Here is an 18,121-nt window from a genome sequence, read left to right on the forward strand (position 1 = left end):
TTAAGTTTATGGTTTTTTAAAAAAACATTTCATTTCACATCTCAAATGCTATCTTACACTATGAAGTAAAGAAATTATACTTTCATAACTCAATAAAAAGTAAAGCAAATTCTTTCCATTATGTACGATTCTTTCATTCAATTTTGTAACTTAACACTTTCAGAACTCTAACCTGTAACTTAGAACATCAGTAACCTAAACCCCTGGAGAAGGAAATGGCAAACCACTCCAGTATTCTGGCCTGGAGAATCCCATGGACAGATGAGCCTGGGGGGCTACAGTCCATGGGGTTGCAAAAGAGTCAGACATGACTTAGTGACTCAACAACAACCTGAACATCCATAATTTCTGCAGAAAAAAAATCTTATATGTTAAGCTTTGTACCAGGAGAACACTTGGGCAGATTGTTAAATCCCATGTACATCTTCTCAGAACAATTTTTTTAAATGTTTAACATAAAATACACAGGTTTACAGAAAACCAGTTTTATTGAAATAGTTATCAAATACTTTTTTTAAAAAAGCATTAAATAAAACACCTAGTGGCAAGTCTAATCACAACCATAATTTCAAAGAGTATTAGTGAGTGTATATATGTTTTGAGATCTCTGCATCAACTGTGTTATTAATATGCCTGTACTTTTGCTGGCAATATTATAAATTGTACTCCTATTACTGTGGCTTGAGGCAAACATTCACTATTGAAGAAAATGCTAAATTTAGTAGAGACTAGTGACCTCCCATCTAAGTTTAAGGATCCTTAAATTCTATCCATGAAGTCCCAAGTAAAGAGAAACCCTGTATTAAAGAAATCTGACAACACAATTTTTAAGATTTATACGCAAAATCAGAAGTCCTGATTCACAAAATTTCCGCACTTTAATAATTTTCAGAATGACAATAAGCAATAGGGAAATTTATAAATTGCTTGTAGAGAAAAGCACTGGATAGATCATATAGGTTCCAACTCTGTCTTCACCATTTATTTACTGTGTTATCATGGACAAGTTCTTTAATTTCTCTAAGTCTCAATCTCCTAATCTGTTAACTGGGAATAGTAATAGTGTCTACTTCCTTCAGTTGTTATGAGGATTGAAGGACAAACTCTACACGAAAAATCTCAGCAAAATGTTTAACACAGAGTAAGGAAAAATTAAATATTAATAAGAATTTATTTTTCAACAGTACAACTGGATTGCTTAAAGCAAGATGATATTCATTGCAGAGTTAATAAATAGCCAAAGTGGAAAAGGAAACATCTATTTTTAAATTATAATATGCCCTCATTTTAGAATGACAAATCTTTGAATAGTCTCTTGGCTCGAGGCATACTCTTTAATGAGAGTAATTCTAAAAACCTAAGTAGAGTTCAGATCATTAAGTGGACAAACCTGGTTGGTATGCTGTTGACAGGAACATGACCTGCATCTGAGAGTGAATTATTTCATATTTCAAGTACTAGACATTAACCAACAGCAAAATGGTTACGTAAATTAAGGTCACTTGACTTAATGTAATATTATGCAGCCAATAAAATGTTAACAAAAACAATGGCAACACAGAAAATACCTATGACATAATATTAACAGGAGCAGCTGGATAAAACTTCTTGGATACTATCAACCCTGAGGTCTTCTTTGAAACTAATTTAGGTTTGTGTTATATCCCATTTTGAACACAAATTAGTTGATTTTTTTTTCTGGTCCAGACTGCACTTCTTAATAGTAAATAGTAAATCTCACTAATTACTAATCATTACTTTATCCCACTCATTGGACAGTTCAGATTTCACCCAAGCTCCTACATCTTTAAGCATCCTTCTACAACTTAATCACCCCTAAACCAAACTATTTTTAACAATCTTCATTGAGCTCCAGGGAATTTGATGACGAGTATGTGAGTACTTCTATGGAGTAGTATCTCCACAGAAGGTAATCTGCTGGGTTTCTTTGTTGCTACTTTTATCCTCTAATTAGGGTATTAACATGAAAGAATAATATAACTACAAAGCGTCTGAAAAACAGAGATTTGGGTCATTAAAGAAATTGCTAGATTATTACTAAAATCATGACTAACAAGGTCTGAGATTAGTATTAATTTTCTCTGTTCACCTGTTGATCCATTTTAATCAGAAAACTTGATTTTGGAGACATTACATTAGAACATATTATCTCTTAACAGCTGAAGCACAGACATAAAACTAAGATATAAGATAATAAATGGTGAAACATTTAGGTTCTAAATTTAAAATGACGTAACTGCTACAGTCCATGGATTCATGGATTCAAGAGTAGGACACGACTTAGTGACCAAACCACCACCAATAACTGCTTAGAAATAAAAACTGTAACCAGATAGCTATCATAGCTCATTGTCATTAGAAGACGTAAGGCATTAAGACTCAAAAATCACAATTTGCCAGCAAAATAAAATGTGATCTTAAGAAATTGCCCTTGCTAGCCATTGGCGCAAACTCTCATCTTGGTTGAAATAATTCCATGGAAAATCAGCTTCAGTAATGGTACAAACTGGAGTCTGGGTCCTTTAAGCTTCACACAAGGATAAAATGATCTTTAAATAAATTCTATAGCAGACAAAGAAACTGAGTAAAGACCATAGGAGAGGGTTTCAAGAAAAACTAACAGCCGTACATATACAATTTGTCTTTTAAAAATTATCTTTGTCTTTTAAACTATCCATTCTACGACAGAAGGTGTTAGTTGCTCAGTCATGGCTGACTCTCTGCAACACCATGGACTGTAGCCTGCCAGGTTTCTTTGTCCATAGGATTCTTCAGACAAGAATACTGGAGTGGGTAGCCATTTCCTTCTCCAGGGGATTTTCCCCACCCAGGGATTGAACCTGGGTCTCCTGCATTGCAGGCAGATTCTTCACCATCTGAGCCACCAGGGAAGTCCTATAAGACATGATTATTTACATAACATAAACCAGTACCTCTTACTAGCTCCAAAAACATAGGTTTTTTTATTTTAAAAAACCCTTGGGATATCCATTTAATTACTAAAAGTGAGTTAATATAGTAAAGCATGGTTTGGGGAAGCCTCTGTTGGAGGATACCCGAAAATCTGCCTCGAGAATGGCATTTAACATAAAAGTCTGTAACCTTGCCTCCAGATGGAATAGATTGCTGCCCAGTTCCATACACTTAAAAACACTGTACCAGACTCATGTGATATTTTACAACGCAAGCACATTTTGATTTGTAAACTTCTCACACAGCAAGGCAAAACTGGGAAAATTCAATCACCAAGAATTTTTCATTTGTAACTTTTTGGCTTTTTAGATAACTCATTTCAAGAAACAATAAGCTGCAACAAATAGAATGGACTTATTTATTTCCTTGACATTTATTTTCTTTCAATTAATAAATCCATTTTATCATGAGTAAATGGGGGAAAAACTCACTGCAAATTTTAAAGGGAAACCATTCTGAGATTAAATATTAAACAATAATTTTATAATTTTCAAATTCTGTTAAACACTATTTCTTGAAATTCTCTACTAAAAAAGTATTTATATGTTCCATTATAAGTATCTAATTAGCCAAAGATATGAAAGGCAATCAAAAATACTTTTTTTCATTTGCGGCTCTATACCAGAAACTGGTAATAAATCTGTTAATTGAAAACAGTCAGTATCATTAGAGAAAGAGTTCATCAAACTCAAAGATTCACTGCAGTAAGAAAAACACTAAGGCTCAAATTTCAAATCAAGAGGATAATGTAGGATTTAAACCACATTCACTATGAATAACTACACAACTAACGTGTCACTACATATTAACTCATTATTGACTGGGGGATTTTTGCAGAGACTAACACCTGTGGCCAGCAATTTGTTATCAAGCGATATTGATATATCTCCAATCAATAACATTTGTGTAACAAAAGACATATTACTACATCTCTGGTCAATAATGTGTTAAAAGAGATGACCGAGGATGGGGACAAGTGGGGAGGCAGACAGTGGCGACCTCTGGAAGATGGAATCTCTTCTCTCTGCTGGTCCTAGAAGAGAAAAGAGACACCAGTGAACATCAACACACTGTCTGGATTTCTCCCCACCCGAGACCCATCAGTCTACAGGTGTTTCTCAACCTTACAGGCAACTTCATCTTCATATATGGTACTTAGTGACAAGGGGATGTCAGAATGCCACCTATCCTAACCTAACTAGTGCTGCCTTGAAAAAATAAAAACCTATCAAAGGTATTACTATTTCTATACAGCTATAATCTGAACGCAGTTGGGTTGAAAGTTATACTTCTTTATTTACATTAAAAATAGCTTTCCAAAATTATTCCACTCGATTATTTCAAATTATAAAAGACCGTAAATTCAATTTAAAAAGCTCTGAATTATCCATGTGTGTATGTGCATGTGTGTGTGACAACAAGTGGCTACAACGGGACAGTTAGGTTTTTAGCTGTCATGGTTCTCATTCAGTGTATTGATACCTGGAGAAGACAGGATGATGGGATTGTCTATTAACACCATCTGACAAAGGGAAATGAACCAACTTATACAATTTGAAAAAGGTTAACTTCACTCTGGGAAGAAGCCCTAAAATAACTCAAATTCAACAAATAATTATCTAAATAGTGTGACTGTGGTACATAATTCCTTCAATTCTGTAATGCAAAGAGAATTCTACAGAATCTGCTTTTCCTAGTTTGCAGAGCTTGAATCCAAACCAACTGGCAATTTTTTTCAGACACCATGAAAGCTTCCGCAATCAGAACTGTGGGTCATTGTTATCTTCTCACATATTCTCTGGAAGACAAACAGCAGTCACTACAAACTAAGTCCAAAGTAAACCCTATAGAACTTTTTTTTTTTACTTCAATTACGCAAGACTAAGATTCAAATATATACAATGAAGAGTTAGTCAATTTAAGTTAAATAAGCCGTCACTATGTTTTCTCATTACTTATCTTTCCTTTCTTCCCGGCATTGTACTGGGCACTGGGGCTACAAAAAGACGAGTAAGGCACAATCTCTGGCCACGTAAAACTGCAGTTATAGCACGTTATTGAAATCTCTGTAAGTCTGAAAACAAATGGACTCACTGGCTCTGGGTCAAAAGAAATTATTCTTAGCTTCTTGGATCTGAGTTTGTATAATAGCTACAAGTAACGGATGGACGGACTGCGCACCATTTGTACATAACAGTTAAAACCTACTCGCAATCTGCTGGCCAGCAACAAGGGCCAAGGAGACGCAGTGAATCTAAGATTGATCATGTCAGTCTAAGACTGCAGACATTTGGGAAGCGCCATACAGAAGAACACTGAAAAGTCAAGATTAAAGCCTGATTTTGTGAGGTCATTAAGAATTGTAGAGCTCGAAAAGACCTCAGTATTACCACCAACAAAGAAATTCAGAAACTCTAAACCATATGGCTATCGCCCACTCCTTTGTTTACGAAACACGGTCAGAACCAAAACCAAACAAATGCTTCAAGCAGACCACGTGTTTTTAAGGCCCCTCTTCTCTGGTCTCAAAGATCTTCCTCAGTCACTCAACTGCACCTGCTGCAAAGATGGCACGTTCCAGGCAGCGCAGAGAACATCCAAGTTGCCTGACTTGAGGCGGATGCGACTAGCCAGCCTGGCCTGCAAGGCCAAGTTCCGAGCGAAGACAGGCCTCGCCCCCGCCCCGCCGCGCGGCTGCCCCGTAGCCCCGGCTCACGCGCGCGAGGCCTGGCCCGCGCCAGCTGCAGGCGCCCGGCCGCCCCTCCCACAGCCAGTGGCTTCGCACCCGGGAGCGCCCGGGCCCGAGGAGGTCGAGCGTCCGGGAGCGCTCGTACCTCACGCCGCTGCTCCGAAAGCCCCGGAACGCCTGCCCCGCCGCTCCTGGCGCGGCGAAGGGCGACACCGCGCTCCGGCTCAGCGCCGACACTCGGACCAGGCGGCCGCGGAGCAGCCAGAAGCCGCGGGCCACCACTGTCATGGCCGCGAATGCCGGCTCCCTGACAGAGGCGCCACCTCCGCCGCTCCGGTCCTCACAGCGCCAGCCCGGACTCCGCCCCCACCCGGCTCCGCGGGAGAGCGAGTCCCACCAGCCGAAGGTTCCCGGGTGCACCTTTCAGGGGCGGGGCTAGAAGCCGAGTTCGGGGCCGGGGGCGGGGCTGAAGGACCCGAGCCCCGGGCTGGGCTAGCACGTGCGTCGGAAGGCTGGAGTCTGAGGGATGGCCTGCCGGCGACATGGCTTCCCTTGCACTGGTCACGCTGCTGATGTGACCATAGTGAGGACCCAGGGAAGGCTTCTAAACTAATCAGTCCAAGCAGCACGCTCCCCTTCTCCCAAACCATTGCTCTGCAGCTGCCCAGGCTACTGGTGATTTCATTTAAAGCAGGAAGGATATTACAGATTCTGTCTCCCTTAGTGAGACCCTGGGATACCTTTCTCCTGAGAGCAGAAGAAAGACAAGTGTGAGTGTGTGGAGGGAGGAGGGAGACCTGGATGAACAAGGCTTGGACCTAAGATTTTCTATTGCTTTACCTTATCATTTCCACTTTGGAGAGGAAAACCTGTCATTCATTTTCTGGAGTCTATGATCTAACTGACACTACCTAGGAATCTGTGTTATGTGGTGAATTTGTAGTGAGAAAACAAAATAGAAGCTTCCTTTAAAAAGTAAAAATCAGACTGACCATTTTTTTATGCTGAGGTATGATAGAAGATGAACTGAGTTATGCTTTTATTTGAGCAAAAATCAACTTGAATCAGGCAGCATCCAACCGAGCAGAAAGTTCTAAGGAGCATGTCTTTCACAAAATGAAAGACTTGTAGGCAGAAGGGGGCAGAAGTTATACTAGACAAATAAGTGGTTTCGTTCGGCTATCGAAAGGTCACTTTCCTTTAAAACTGCAGAGATCTATCAGACCTACTACCTAACTAGTGATAATATGAAGAAAGAAACAGAACTACCTTCGTCCCCTTAAATTAAGTATTGTTTTTAAATTTTTTCTTGTAGTCCAGCTTAAGGATAATGCAAAATATAGGAAAAGTGCACAAAATGAAAAATACATAATTGGGAAAATTAAAGATATTTTCTGTATTAAGAATACAGGATTATTTCTGTGAATTGTGACATTCATTAAATTAAAAGTAATAAAAATTATCAGTAATAATAGCTAACAGTTTCTGTAGATTTACTCTGTTCCAGGCATTTGTCCTTTACATAGATAGCTTCATTTAATCTTGACAATAATTCTTTGAGAAAGATCCTCTTGTAATTCTCGTTTTACATATGATAAATCTGATCTATGAAGAAATTAAGAAACTTGCCCAAAGCTAGAAGTCTAGGAAGTGGTACATTCAAAATTCAAAGAAAGGCACTTTGATTCTGTAGGTTAAAAAAAATAATAATAATCCATGGAACAAAGAAGACATGAGAAGGGAAAATGAACAGAGAATATATCAAAATTTGAGGAAAGCAGCTAAAGAAGTACTTCTGGAGAAATTGGTAGCCATAAATGCTTATTTTAGAGAAGAGTAAAAGTCTAAAATCAATGGTCTAATAATCTCTAGGGCTATCCATGTTGCTACAAATGGCATGGTTTTATTCTTTTTTATGGCTGGGTAATATTCCATTTTATATATGTACCACATCTTATTTATCCATTCCTCTGTTGATGGACATTTAGGTTGCTTTCCTTCTTGGCTATTGTAAATAGCACTGCAATGAACATTGGGTGCATGTTTCTTTTTGATTTATAGTTTTTTATGGATATGGGGCTTCCCAGGTGATACAGTGGTAAAAGAACCCACCTGCTAAAGCAGGAGACACAGGAGAAGAAAGTTTGATCCTGAGGTCAGGAAGGTCCCCTGGAGTGGGAAATGGCAACCTATCCCAGTATTCTTGCCTGGAAAATTCCATGGACAGGGGAGCCTGGTCAGCTACAGTCCATGGGATTTCAAGAGTCAGACACAACTGAGCAACTAAGAACACAAGCGCAGATACATGCCCAGGAGTGTGATTGCTGGATCATATGGTAGTTCTGTTTTTAGTTTTTTGAGGACTGTCCATACTGTTCTCCACAGTGGCTATTCCAGTTTACAGTCCCACCAACAGTGTAGGAGGGTCCCCTTTTCTCCACACTCTCTTCAGCACTTACTGTTTGTAAGCTTTTTGATGATGGCCCTCTGATGATATGAAATGATACCTAGACTCATAGACTTTGAAAATAAACTTATGGTTACTAAAGGAGAAATGTGGCAGGGAGGGATAAACTACAAATTTGGGATTAACATATATCCACTACCCTATATAAAATAGATAATCAACGAGGACCTACTGTATAACACAAGGGACCCTAATCACCAGTCTATAGTGATATATATGGGAACTTATGATATATATGTAAAACTTAATTACTTTGCTGTATACCTAAAACTAGCACAATATTGAAAGCCAACTATACTCCAATATAAAATAAAAATTTTAAATTTAATAATATCAATGGTCTAAGCTTCTACAAATTAGAAAAGTAAGAACAGTTGAGCTAAAGAGCTAAATTAAATAGAAAATAGAGAAATAGCAGATGAAATTAATGTTATCAAAAGCAAATTTTGAGAATTAATCAATACAATTGATAAAATTGTAAGACTAATTGAAGGAAAAGAGCATTACAGGGAGCAATGCATTCCTATTCTCATTCCTACATGTTTTGCTGAGTGTCAAGACTAGACCCTGACCACTTTTTACCCGGGCCATTTCTCAGGAGTCTTTTTAAAAAATATTTTCTTATATTTAAAGAAATAGTATTTATTTATTTAAAATATTTGTTTATTTATCTGCACCAGCTCTAGTTGCACCATGCTAACAAACTCAGGCCCCCTGAGTTGGGAGCATGGAGTTTTATCCCACTGGACCACCAGGCAGGTCCCCATCACTCATGAGTTTTCATGCAGCTGGTAATTCTGAGCGATGAGGTAGTGATTCCCTGTGTACAAAGAGAATGCTTGCTTACTGCTTGCCTTAAAGTGAAGAGATCCTTAAGCTCAGAGCTCCTCGTCTGTGGTGCAACAGCCGACTACACATGCAGGCTTCATCTGGTCTTCCGTGTCATCCTGCGGTATGTGGGGCTCAGGAAAATGGAGCAATGATGCTAATGCTCCAGCAACTACTTTTTTGGTCGATATTATTTGCTTAGCTATTGCAAGGTTATCTCTGACCTCTCTATTCTCTTCCATTGTTGTGTGTGTCTGCCTTATGCCAGCATCACATATTTTGATAACTGTGGCTTTGTAATAAGTGTTTAAATCAGAGAGTATGAGACCTCCAACTTTATTCTTCCTTTTCAGGATTCTTTTGGTTACTCAAGGCCCCTTAAGATTCCATATGAATTTTAGAATAGGTTTTTCTGCTTATTCTAAAAATGGCATTGGGACTTTGATAGACATTGCATTAAATCTGCAGATTGCTGTGAGTAATGTTGGCATTTTGTCAATAATAAGTCTTCCAATCCATGAACACATGATATTTTTTGATCTATTTATGTCTTCTCTGATTTCCTTCAGCAATGTTTTGCAATTTTCAGTGTAAAGTCCTTCTTGGTTGGGTTCATTTGTAAGTATTTTATACTTTTTGGTGCTATTGTAAATGGAAATATTTTCTTCATCTCCTTTTTGGATAGGTCATTTTTGATAACTACTTTTGCTGTAACAAATTTCTTGTCTCTTTTCAGGAGTCTCATGTCTTCTGTAAGTTTTCATGAAACTGTAGAGGACTAATTTATTAGATTGTAGATAGGGCTCAATTAAATATGTATTTGGCCACCTAAATAAAATAGGCAAATTTCATTAAAAACACAAATCATCAAAAATTGACCCCAAAAGAAATTTAAAAATTTAATAATTCCATGAAAAAATCAAGTTACTAATTGTCTTCTGACAAAGAATCTTTAGTCTTCGGTGGACTTCACTGATAATTTCTCTCAAATGTTTAAGAAATCAATAGTAACAATATTATGCAAGTCTCTCAGAAAACAGAAGAGGAAGGAACCTTCCCATCTCATTTATTAGGCCACTAGTATCCTGGTATCAAAACATTACAGGAAAAGACACTACAGACCAATATCCCTCAATAACACAGTAACAGAAATTTTCAAATACACTAGCAAATTTAATCAAACAATATACAAAAAGGCAATCTATCATGACCAAGTGAGGTTTATCCTGTGGATGTAAATCTGGTTCATCACTCAGAACCAATCAATTCAATTTACTATAGCAACAGATCGAAAAAAACAAAACAAAACAGTAATGAGCTCAATAGACATAGAAAAATTATTTGACAGAATTCAACATTCATCCATGAAAAAAAATTTTAAACTCGCATAAAATTGTAAATAGAGGGATACTCATCAAGCTTATAAGGGATGTCTATGAAAACCCACAGATAATGATTATGCATTAGTTTAACACAAGTTAAACTAATAAGTTTAACATAAGTTTAACATAAGTTAACACAAGGCAATAATGTCTGTTTCCACAGTTTCTACTTTTTACTACTTGTCTGTGACTGGCTCCAAAAGGGTACAAAAGAACTTTTGAAGGTGACAAAAATGTTCTATATTTTGATTGTGGTATGGTACACAGTCTATTAATTTGTCAAAACTCATTAAATTACACACTTAAAATGGGAACATTTTATTGTATGTAAATTTTTCAATTAAAATTGATTAAATATAGGGCTTAAGCATTTGCTGATTCTCCTTAGAATTAATCCACATTCCTCAATAAGAAGCATTTTATATATATATATAGGTAGATATGAATAGATCAATAGATCTACTAGATAGATCTGTAGCATAGTGAGCTTATCAATATCTATCTACCTATCCACCTCTCACGTTAGTGGTCCATAATTAATTTGGCCACTAGAGGGAGCCAATATCAATATCTATCTACCCATCCACCTCTCACGTTAGTGGTCCATAATTAATTTGGCCACTAGAGGGAGCCACTAGGAATGCAAAAGTTTGGCACTGCTTTTAGTGACTCTGTGGTCTATAGCCCGCCCGTGGGATTCTCTGGGCAGAAATACTGGAGTGGGTTGCCATGCCCTCCTCCAGGGGATTTTCTCGACTCAGGAATCAAACCCGCATCTCCTAAGTCTCCTGCATTGGCAGACAGATTCTATACCACTAGAACGTTCTGGGAAGCCCTTATTAAAAAGCACTGAATATAAATTCATAGAAAATAATGAATATGAAAAGTTTTTATCAGATGTATAAGAAATTTTAATAAGATTTGGTAAAATATTTTCTGACCATCATAATACAGGGAATAAAAATATTATTTGTGAAAGAGAGAAACTTCTTTCATGTATTTAAATAGTAGACCTGATTTTGACTCTCATCTAGATGTTGTGGGTTATTTAAGCATAACCTGAGATTATTTTTTTAAAAAACAAAGGTTATAAAGTTATACACGTTCATTACAGAAAGCTTGAAGGTTACAGAAAATCTGAATGAAAGAAAAGAACAAGGAAGAGAATAAGAATCAAAAGTATTATTGTCACCATTCTCACAGTGTGCAAATACAAATGCTATAAAAATTTGGGTGTATTGTCCCAGAGATTTTATTGTACATCTTATTTTTACTTGATTGTAACCACAAATAACACAAAGTTAAAATGTAACCACTATTTGCTATCTTAACCATAAAAATGAAGTATAAATCAAATATTTTTACATAATATAGAAAGTTCATAACTACATTAACTATGTTATTTGACATGCTTTTAAACAGTAATCAATTTTAAAAATTACAGTAAAGGTTATAGTATTTATTAGTCACATTAAATGATCCTTTTGTGGCTCTAACTTTCTTAAGCAGAAAATATGAATCATTACAACTGGAAATGGGGCAGGCAGTAGATGGCAAAATCCTTTTTCCTTATCCTTAATGGTCTCCGTTTAATTTGTTAGAGGGAAAAAAGTATAATTTATGAACAGGAAAGTCTCAGATGAGAAGCACATTTTAAATTTATTTACATATTGGAGATCCAACCAGTCCATCCTAAAGGAGATCAGTCCTGGGTGTTCATTGGAAGGACTGATGTTGGAGCTGAAACTCCAATAATTTGGCCGCCTGATGTGAAGAGCTGACTCATTGGAAAAGACCCTGATGCTGGGAAAGATTGAGGGCAGGAGGAGAAGGGAACAACAGAGGATGAGATGGCTGGATGGCATCACCGACTCAATGGACATGGGTTTGGGTGGACTCCGGGATTTGGTGATGGACAGGGAGGCCTGGCGTGCTGCGGTTCATGGGGTCTCAAAGAGTCAGACACGACTGAGTGACTGAACTGAACTGAATATACTGGGCATATGGTGTATTTCCAAAGAAACTGTACGTGCATTCCCACTCAGCTTTTCCTTGCCGTATACCAATAATGTATTCATGATTAAGTGGAGGGCACAATGAAATGGATGATAAACAGTAAGTTTTGAGCTTTGTTGGAATTATGTATCTTTTATTAATACCCATTTGGCACGAATGAGTTATATGTAGATTTTAACTGATGGAGGGGATAAAGGGGACAGAGTTAATGTGAATGTTAACAATTACATGAAAATAAACTGTGTCCACTAATGTTTACTGAAAGCGTAATATCTTCCAGGTATGTTCTGCTGCTGCTGCTGCTAAGTCGCTTCAGTCGTCTCCGACTCTGTGTGACCCCATAGATGGCAGCCCACCAGGCTCCTCCATCCACAGGATTCTCTAGGCAAGAATACTGGAGTGGGTTGCCATTTCCTTCTCCACCAGGTATGTTCAGTACTGTGTTATTTGTATCAAAATTTTAAATTTAATATAGACAACAGCTTTATAAGGGTTTAAGCAGAACTATTGTTTTCCTTCTCATCTTATAAATATAGAATCTGAGGCTCTGAGAGGTTAACTTTTTCAAAGTCAGAACTGTTAGATTGGTGCAAAAGTAATTACAGTTTTTGCATTGTTGAAATTTGCCATTTGATATTGGAATACAATCTTAACTAACTGTGGTTATGTTATACACTAACTTAATGCACATTTCTCACTTCATGTTTTTCTGCTAATGACATTGCTTGCTATTTATTTTATATTTATAGTTTTTATTTATTTTATATTTATATTTAGACTATAGAAATGATTTTAGATAAAAAGCAAATTCAAGAAATTTTCTTATTTGAGTTTGAAAGAGGTCATAAACAGTGGTGACAACTGGCAACATCAACAATACACTTGACCCAGGAGCTGCTAACAAATTTACAGTGGAGTGGTGGTTCAGCAAGCTTTGCAAAGGAGACAAGAGCCTTGAACATGAGGAGCAGAGTGGCTGGCCATTGAAAGTTGACAACAATCAACTGAGAACTCTCTATCATTGAAACTGATTCTCTTACAGTTACACGAGACGTTGCTGAGGAACTCAATATTGACCATTCTAAGGTTGTTTGGCATTTGAAGCAAATTGGAATGGTGAAAAACTTGATAGCTGGGTGCCTCGTGAGCTGACTGCAAATTAAAAAAAAAATCATCATTTCGAAGTGTCTTCTCTTATTCCATGCAACAGCAATGAACCATTTCTTGATTGGATTGTGACATGTGATGAAAACTGGATTTTATACCACAGCCTTCGATGACTAGCTCAGTGGCTGGACCAAGAAATTCCAAAGCACTTCCCCAAGCCAGACTTGCACCAAAAGAAGGTCATGGTCAATGTTTGGTGGTCTGTTGCCAGTCTGATCCACAACAGCTTTCTGAATCCTGGCAAAATCACTGTGTCTGAGAAGCACGCTCAGCAAATCGATGAGATGCACTGAAATCTACAGTGCATGCAGCTGGTCTTGGTCAACAGAAAGGGCCCAATTCTTCTCCATAACAAAGCCTGACCGCACATTGCAAAGCCAGCAGGACAACTTTTAACAGGGAAAATGCTTCTGCTACTAGCAGGATGTAGGACACACTTTTCAAGAATCTGTCATATCTCAAAGCATGTGTTTTTATGCTACAGGAATAAATAAACTGTTCTCATTGGCAAAAATATGTTGGTTGTAATGGTTCCTATTTTGATCAGTAAAAATGTGTTTGAGCCTAGTTATAATGATATAAAATTCACAGTCCGAAATCACAGTTTCATTTGTACCAACCTAATAGAATATTTCTAAAGTTGAGGTTCACACATAAGCCTGGTCTGGCTATAACAGAAATGCCTTTAACCTACACATTCCTATTTCCAGTAACTACACATAAAAAACTCGCTTAAAGCAGTTTTGCCACTTTAAGATGCATCACTAGCACCATGTTGTATTCAAAGAAATTTAAAGAAATGATTTAAAATAATTGATAGTTACTTCAGTCCCTGAAAGCAACTCCAAAGTATAAAATCTTTCCTGACACAAACCAAAGATGAACGTCTTAGTTTAAATCTACTACTTTATCAAATAACAATAAAGGGAGTGGTTTACTCTTGTAAACCATTATTTATATTTTTGTACCTGTATCATTATTTGTATACACAGATAATTGTAGTATATTAATTGGTTCTATAAGACACCTTTCTGGTACCATAGGGTATAAAACTCTTAACCTCTAAAATTAGAGGAGAGTAAAACACATCCCCATGGTGTTCTTTATTAATGGTTTTTAACTGGTATGATGCAAAAGAAGCAAATTTAGGAATCATGCCTTAAAGCACAGAATGGCAAACACTGTGTTGCATTTACTTATGAATATACAAATACAGTGATTTAAAATTTTTATTTAATAACTATTCAGCACATACCATCTGCCTATATTAATAAACTGACAATAGATTAAATTATCTGTGAAAGTGAAGTCACTCAGTTGTGTCCAACTCTTTGTGACCCCATGGACTGTAGCCCACCAGGCTCCTCTATTCGTGGACTTTTCCAGGCAAGAATACTGGAGTAGGTTGCCATTTCCTTCTCCAGGAGATCTTCCCCACCCAGGGATCGAACCGAGATCTCTCGCATTGTAGACAGACGCTTTACCGTCCGAGCCACCAGGGAAGTTAAATTATCTGTAGTTACTGCTAAAGATGGATTAAGCACTTATTCTAGATTTTTAAAACTCTTATTACAATACGATTGTACTTTTACTGTTGCTGGAGCTAAAGAGCTAAAGAGGATGTATAAGGGAATTCACCTACTTCCCTGGATCTAAGCCAACAAAGAGAAAACTCCAGTTAGAACGCTTGCTCAGTTACCCACGCTCAGTCGTGTCCAACTCTTTGCAGCCCCATGAACTGTAGCCCACCAGGTTCCTCTGCCCATGGAATTTTCCAGGCAAGAATACTGGAATGATTTGCCATTTCATACTCTAGGGGATCTTCCCCACCCAGGAATTGAACCGGAGTCTCCTGTGTTTCCTATATTGGCAGGTGAATTCTTTACCACTATGCCACCTGGGAAACCCCAATCTTTAGAATATATCTGTACTACAACAGGTAAATTAGATTACTTCCTTCCCAGAATTTCTCCCGTCATAACTCTTGGATTTGATGACAACTTTTGTAGCCACATTCAAAAATGACATTAGCTTACCAAGATATCTGTTCTTCTGAAGCATACACCCATCACAGCCACATACATAAACTCTAAGCTTTTCATTACATTTCAACTCAGAGAAGCAACACTAACCTAATGCGATAAAATGAATCAAATTTATCCCACAGCAAGAACTTCCCGAAAAATCCGAATTAAAAAAATTAAGTTGAACCTCTTTCAAATAGGCCAACACCTGAATTTCTGTTTTACACATAGGTGGATATATTGTTCTGCTTGTCTGTTCAGGTTCTGCATTGCAGAGAAAGGAATTTAAAAGTCAGAATGCTAAAATCTGGAAATAAGGTAAAGGGTTATGTAGATAGAGCAGGGGGGGAAAAAATCAAAGGACAGTAAATTCCTATTATTAAATTCTCTGCTCTAGTGTTGGATTTTTCTAGTGTTTAATTGGTCAGTTTGTTTGACTTTTTGGGACCCTATGGATTGTAGCCCAGCAGGTTCCTCTGTCCATGGACTTTCTCAGGCAAGAATACTGGAGTGTCTTGCTATTTTCTTCTCCAGAGAACCCTCCCCAGCCAGAGATTAAATTCATGTTTCTTGTATCTCCTGCATTACAGGAGGATTCCTTTTACTGGCTGAGCCATCAGGGAAGACAGAATTCTTCTAGCACGGAGCTCTAACTTCAAGGGCACTGCGTGTGGTTATGCATTTGTGCATTGAATATTCCTAGGGGTGCCATTCACAGTGAGCTCTGGTTGAGGACTCAGGCTCTGTAAGACTATTTGTGTCTGTCTATGTATCTGGGTTTCCCTGGTGGCTCAGGGGTAAAGAATCCCACCTGCAATGCAGGAGCCACAGCAGACGCAGATTCAATCCCTGAGTCATTAAGATCCCCTGGAGGAGGGAATGGCAACCCACTCCAGTATTCTTGCCTAGAGAATCCCATGGACAGAGGAGCCTGGTGGGCTACAGTCCATGGGGTCATCAAGAGTCAGACACGACTGAGCAACTGAGCATATTATCAAATGTAGAAAAGCATTAGAAATGCCCAGGGGTCCAGTGACAGCTGGAGAATGAGATATTGACTGTCTCATGAATGAGAAACCATCTTAGGAAATGATACACACTTTCTCTGGTATACAAATCCTTCTATAACCATAGTACTCTAAAAAAAGCATTTTCCCATTTTCATATATTTTATGTGTATGTATTTTTTCTGTTGTAAAGAATGTAAGATAGTAATATCACAGTTTATTGATCATTAGAAAGTATTTAACAGAAAGTTACTTTTAAAAAGCAGATAAACACTCAGCAAAGATCATTAAAATGTTTTATTTTTAAACTCCCTTGTTGGCATAGGTCACTGCAGTCAATAAATGAGTTATTCATACTTGTCAGCACAATAGCACAATTTGAGTTTTGCTATTTAAGACTTACAGCATGGACCACATGTTAATCTTTTTTTTTTTTTTTTTTCGACGTCTGTTTTGCTTTTGGCTGTGCTGGGTCTTCCTTGCTGCACTCAGGCTTTGTCTAGTTGCTGCAACAGGGGGCTACTGTCTAGTTCCCCTGAGTGGGAGGGCTTCTCATTGCGGCGGCTTCTGTTTTGTTGTTGTGAAGCATATTGTAGCTGTAGCACTCAGGCTTAGTTGCCCGGCAGCATCTGGGATCTTCCCAGACCAGAGATTGAACCTGTGTCCCCTGCACCGACAGGTGGATGCTTACGCACTGGTCCACCAGGAAGTCCCAGTTGTTAGTCTTGATACTTGACACTGTGCCCCTGGATCTTGGCGTGTTGTTTTTAGGTTCACAAACGTTTCATGCTACTGACCATGCAGGTGCGATGGAGGGCTCCTCGTTGCAGAGGTGCGGTCTCCACCCGTAAGGAGATGGAGATGCCCACGATGCGTGGAGAACTCTGATGTTCCACGTGGCCCTTGAATGAGAGCGGGCTTCCTTGGAGTGGTGGCAGCTGGGGGCGGGGCAGGCTAATCCAGATTACCTAACCAACGCTGGGGACCCGACTGCAGCAGGAACTTCGAATGTTGTTCTGTAGAAAGGAGACAGACGTCCTTACCTGAGGGCAGACGGCAGGGGACACAAAGCCCTCGTTGCTCCTCCTCTTCATCTCACGCCTTTGGTCCCAGGGCCGGGTGACTTCACAGCCCAGGTCCCGCTCAGGCTGTAAACGCTGGTGGTCTGTGGACGTGATTCAATGCCTCCTTTTGCCTTGTGCTTGCTCATTCAAAGTGAGAGCGTTAGTCGCTCAGTTGTGTCCGACTTTTGCGGGCCTCACGGACTATAACCTGCCAGGCTCCTCTGTCCACAGGCATTTCCCAGGCAAGAATACTCGAGGGGATTGCCATTCCCTCCTCCAGGGGATCTACTCAGCAATTGAACACATGACTCCTGCTTGGCAGGCCGACCGTTCACCACTGAGCCACTGGGCAGTAGGAGCTGCTCCTCAGGTGAGAGCAAGGCCAGAGAGCGGGGTCGACCCCACAGTCATCGGAGCAAACAGTGCACTTCCTCCCTCATCAGAGCAGGCGCCGCAGGTTCATCTCCTCCAAACGCATCTCAC

The 18,121-nt window shown here is 38.7% G+C and overlaps 1 protein-coding gene and 1 long non-coding RNA gene across 12 annotated transcripts in view; one reads left to right on the forward strand and one right to left on the reverse strand.

Moving 5' to 3' along the window:
• Positions 1 to 6,144, reverse strand: part of LOC136166984 (bifunctional methylenetetrahydrofolate dehydrogenase/cyclohydrolase 2, mitochondrial-like) — a 25,133-nt gene extending 18,989 nt beyond the window's left edge. For 2 of the 9 annotated variants that reach the window (XR_010663032.1, XM_065934069.1), the window contains exons 1-2: positions 5,829 to 6,137; positions 3,956 to 4,027 (exon numbers count right to left, since the gene is read on the reverse strand). Coding sequence is in view for 7 of the 9 variants with exons in the window: in XM_065934069.1 (XP_065790141.1) it covers positions 3,956 to 4,027; positions 5,829 to 5,971 (215 nt within the window). In the remaining 2 variants the exon portion in view is untranslated. Of the gene's footprint in view, positions 1 to 898; positions 2,917 to 3,368; positions 4,028 to 5,828 lie in introns of those variants that run through there. The other 7 variants (XM_065934070.1, XM_065934073.1, XM_065934075.1 and 4 more) reach the window with 7 other exon arrangements.
• LOC136166987 (uncharacterized) lies at positions 5,955 to 13,985 on the forward strand. 3 transcript variants are annotated; one of them, XR_010663034.1, is made up of 4 exons: positions 5,960 to 6,089; positions 9,548 to 9,596; positions 12,657 to 12,802; positions 13,208 to 13,985. It is a non-coding gene; the product is annotated as an uncharacterized lncRNA (long non-coding RNA). The 3 variants fall into 3 exon arrangements; XR_010663035.1 differs by lacking the exon at positions 9,548 to 9,596 and having other exon boundaries at positions 5,955 to 6,089; positions 13,154 to 13,985; XR_010663033.1 differs by lacking the exon at positions 9,548 to 9,596 and having other exon boundaries at positions 5,955 to 6,089.
• Positions 13,986 to 18,121: the final 4,136 nt, after the last annotated feature.

Source organism: Muntiacus reevesi, chromosome 4 (genome assembly GCF_963930625.1).
Source record: "Muntiacus reevesi chromosome 4, mMunRee1.1, whole genome shotgun sequence".
Lineage (NCBI taxonomy): Eukaryota > Metazoa > Chordata > Mammalia > Artiodactyla > Cervidae > Muntiacus > Muntiacus reevesi.